The 4,804-nt window shown below is 33.4% G+C and overlaps 1 protein-coding gene across 1 annotated transcript in view; it reads left to right on the top strand.

The window, feature by feature from the left end:
- LOC117122757 (importin-7-like) overlaps positions 1–2,944 on the top strand; it is a gene marked incomplete in the record, with an annotated part of 30,105 nt that extends 27,161 nt beyond the window's left edge. Inside the window, 1 exon segment of the mRNA XM_033268487.1 lies at positions 563–2,944. Coding sequence (XP_033124378.1) covers positions 563–645 — 83 coding nt within the window.
- Positions 2,945–4,804: the final 1,860 nt, after the last annotated feature.

The following is a 4,804-nucleotide window of genomic DNA, read 5'->3' as shown; positions in this document are numbered from 1 at the left end:
TGAATCACAAGATGACATGGATATTAGCGATGATGATAGTGTAGGCCTAGCTAGGCCTAGTCATGATAGTGATGATAGTGAAAGTGTGCATAACACTAGCACCAACGACAGTGACAGTGACAACTTTCAGCCTGTACCAAATCGGAGACGGAATGTCAGAGGGCGTGGTCGTGGTCCTGTCCGTGGCCATGTGCAAGGTGGACTTATAATTAGACAGAGAAAGTCTCAAGGATAAAGAATATATATACTTTTGTATATTTTTGAAAGCCAATTAAAAACTTATAACGCTTTGTCTATATATCTCCTATTTTCCCCAAATTTCCTGCATTTTATTCCGTCCAGATATGGGAAATATGGAATAGGAAATTACGTAGTGAAAGAGTTAATGCTGGTTTTGGGATGGCAAGCCTCTTATTGGTCACATTGCATATGTGGCTAAGTGATAAGGCAAATGGCTTCTATTGTAATAATATTATGCTGTTAACATCCTATGTATACATTGATGAGACTTTTAACGATTAAGAAATAGTTTATGTATTTTTATTATTTATTTATTTCTCAGAATCGAAAAGAATTGAGCGAAGTGGTGGATACAAATTCGATAGCACAGCAATTCCAGCATCTTTCAATTTTGGAAACAGCTAAACCATTCTGCTCGCTAACCCATCGTACATCAGTTTTCTAGATAAATTAATAGTTACATAAGTATAAGGAAAGAATTGCAGTATTCAATTCTTGCACTAATAGGTGACTAAACTTTATGCAAGTAGACACGTTGTGTCCGATCCAAATGTGATGATAACTCCACAGTGTGACCAACACATTTAAAATGACTTAAGTACTAAAAAAAAGGTTTGAGTATGTTGATGTAGAGAAAATATACAAAGGTTCATGGTATCATTATATACAAGTCACATAAATTTAGGAGCATGATGATGTCAAATGTATTGTTTATCATTTGTTACTAGGCAGTGGTGGATGTGATGCACTGCCTTATCTGGTAGTCCTTAAGATGAAGTGATCACTTGCCAGGGCATATGTCTAAGATATGCCATCATAATCATTGAAATGAAGTCATGGAATGTGCCTAAGAGTTGCATCTGTCTATCAGTGGAATAAAGATCTCTTCTGGTATGGCATGTCTCAGATTTGAGCTGCATCATAGTCAGACACTAACATAAAACACTCAAGTGGTTTAATTGAAAAAAAAAAAATTGGCATATTCTAATCTATGTATGGCAGACATGTACCTTGTTTTACAAATCCAACACCCAATGATCATGATCATTTCAAATAAAAAATAATTTATTTCTGTTTTGACACTGTCCATGAAAAAAAGTTAACTAAAAATGTGTCAAGACATAGCAGCTGCCATAAAACCTCTCGGTGACAAATATATTTTTTCTTTGACAATTGAATATAAATTATTTATCAATCAAATTTCTGGATTGGCTACATCGCAACAATCCATTCCTTATATTACCATGTAATTTCAGTTGATGGACTAAGGGCCCCTCTTTTACTTTTTTTACCTCCACATTTATTCATAATTTTTTTTTTTTTTTCTCTGGATTGATGCTTTCAACCCACATCTAAAGATTGTTCACTAAACTAGGTATAAAGGAGTCTTGCCTTTAAATTATCACATGAATGTAGAATAACTTCCTGGCAATTTTTAAAACCGCATATATGATTCTTAGTCCTATTTTTAATGCTGTAGTATTTCACCATGAATTTTGCATACCATATTTGTTAAACTGAAAGACACCGAATTCAATAAGGGAGAGAAATGTTTGTCCCTGATGCTTATTTATGTTCATGTTTGATAATTATTTATGCTCGTGAATCAAATGGAGGCCTTGTTGGCATGAAGCACCATATAAGTTATGTAAGTAGCATATTACTGTATGTTCAGTTTATTTTGTGAAATGTTCAGCTTTATTTTATTTACAATTATTTTATGTCAACATGAAAGTGATTGTCTTGCTTTGGATTATGTGTAGATGTGTAAATGTAAAACTGATCATGAATTTCAAATTCAGAACTGTTGTTTAGCTGGGGAGGGGTAATTTTACCCCCAGCAGTGAATGCAAGTTCTGAATATGTTGAAATGAGTTGCCAATATATATTACACAAAACTGTGAACTTTAAACTTGTTTAAGATAGTATAATACATACTCCAAGTATCAAAATGCACACCTTCGTGTCGGGATTCAATATTTCGACATTAATTATGTCATCCTGATGATGACATAATTAATGTATATTAATGTAAATATTGAATCCCCACACGATCGCGTGCATTTCGATACTTGGAGTATGTATTATACTATCTTATCTGTGATTATTCAGTGGACCTTTCAGTTTTTAAACTTGTTTTGTAGAGGAGACCAGGAGTGTTATTGTGTAAGTATATTAAGGTTTTGTAAAATATTTGTAAAAATCGTTTAAAACCTACCAAAAATGAAAGATATGTTTTGCCTATGTTTTTGCTTGGCAGCATAATGCTTTATTAAGAAGGCTTGGAATAAGAACATACTTAGCAAAGGGTTCTGTTAGGTATGGGTGTGGTGTAAGGGTTATAAACTCTGGCTGCCTTATGATCATACTCTTTTGTAAACATTAGAATTTTAAAAAACAATGTGTTCTCATTAAATCTAATAAGAATAGTCATCAAAATATTTGAAAATTTGAATTTTCCATATAAACATGTGTCTGGTAAACATTTGCTGATAATTATTTGTTTGTTTATTTTGTTGAATTCCTCTGGTATGTTGCCAAACAATATTTTCCAATTAATTATATTATTTATAAATATTATTACAATGTACTCTCAGAGTTTATACTAATTCTAGAAAATCCGAACTCTGATAATGTCAGACCTTATTTAGCCCAGTTCGATACTTTCAAAAGTAATATTAATAAATTTGACATTTATGGATAATTTGCGTCTTTTGTAAGCTTGTTTGCATAGGTTTGTATAATTTTGGTACTCTTCTGCCTTCTAGCGATGATGACGCCTTAGTAACAAATAGAAATAATTGAGAGGGCGTCCTAGTTGTTACTATGGCGGTTGTTCCAGAATTTGCACCGAGATCATAGATGTCAAAGTTCAAAGTAATTGTAATTGCAAGAGGGCTTCCTACAGCGGAGAACGCTATCTTATAAGATCTTTGATTTAGTGACGGAATAAAAAAAAATCCAGTATGGTATGCCAATTAAATTTGGTATGGCGCGCACTAAGCACATTAAAGAGAGTAGCCCAAAATTAGGACCAGGCCCGGGATTTATCAATCTCAGCAATAGCAAATGCCTTTAAGTAAAAAAAAAAGTCCTTAAAGCAAATAACTAAAGCTGATTTATCAAACCATCTTAGCAAAATCTTAGCCTAAAATCGTCTTAGATAGTTCACGTGCGTACAATCGACTTTTAATTTTAAGCAATTTTTAAGTTAAGGCAATAGATTTGACAACAGAATGGACTTAAGATGAAGTTAAGCTGATTTCTGGTTTGATAAATCCGGCCCCTGTAGCACAGGCTAATCCGGGGTGTTATCCACAGACATTTGATAGCTCGATATCAATTCTGCTTTAGGTAATGTGTATATTTTTCTCCTCATAAATGCTACTTTTCATGTCATTTAAATTAGACGTAATTTGTGTACATATTCATACCTACTATTGTTTAATGATGGGGAAACATTGTGATGATGCAATTAAAAACTGTACACAGTTTTGTATAGTTATGAATGATTGATTTCAACAGTGATAGAAGTATGACTCTGGGACCGAAATTAGTTTTGCCACAGTCACTAACAAATAGTAAAAAAAATCAAGTATCTCAACAAAAGTAATTAGAGTATAAAGTTTATACTGTGTTCAGCTGATGAATAAAAAGGAAAACTTAAATTTGTAGCTTTTGAAATTGAGAACAATACCAGTTAGCCGACGCACAAAATAATAATACTGCTCCTTATAGATTGGAAATAGATATTGAATCTGAAGTTCAATATAAAAAAGTAGTTGTTTCAATCTGTATTAATGGAGGTTGGTAATTGATCCTTGATAAGCAACTGAGTGAGTGTAATGCTAAGCCCCAATCCACATGCTTGGGTATTGTTGCTAATGTAAGGTGAAGCTTGTGAGACACGCACATATTCCTGGCCCTGTTGTATATACTTATTATATACACTAATTTAACGCTGTCTCTTATACACATCTAGATGTGTATAAGAGACAGCATATATATATATATACATACATAAGTTAACTGGACAAATGGATGGGAGTCTATGACGCACGTTTCACGCTATCACGATCCTCAGATAGACTGATTGTTAGCACATATACTGTCTTACATACAAAGGTGTTTTGCATATTAGCCATGATCAGGTGGAAATGTTGTATGCCTACATTTAGATACCAGTTCTGACCTTTTATTAAGTAGGGTTGTCTTATTAGCATTAAGGATAGCTAATTTTTCGTCCATGCAAAGTTTGCAATTACCAAACGCTGCGCTTTTTACGGATGAGCGCTTTACTATGTTCCACTCTATTTTAAATTTGGTATTCTCATTTTTTAGTTTCCATACATATTTAGACAATTCAGATTCCTTTCCGTATGATTTATTATTGAATGGTTTCTTGTGGTTGTTAAACCTTGTCTTAAATTCTCCCCAGTCATACCAATATAACGTTTTACTACATTATTATTAGCCAGGACATCGGCCGAATATATGATCGACTTCACCAAACATGAACCTTTCAGCGGGCATTCGCCTTTATTACGGCAATTACACGTGGGTT

The sequence above is a fragment of the Anneissia japonica genome, unplaced genomic scaffold, assembly GCF_011630105.1.
Source record: "Anneissia japonica isolate Jap-2015-1 unplaced genomic scaffold, ASM1163010v1 scaffold3032_len512176_cov184, whole genome shotgun sequence".
In the NCBI taxonomy this organism is placed as follows: Eukaryota; Metazoa; Echinodermata; class Crinoidea; order Comatulida; family Comatulidae; genus Anneissia; species Anneissia japonica.
The sequence above is the reverse complement of the archived record's forward strand: the minus strand, read 5'-3'. Positions and strand labels throughout refer to the sequence as shown.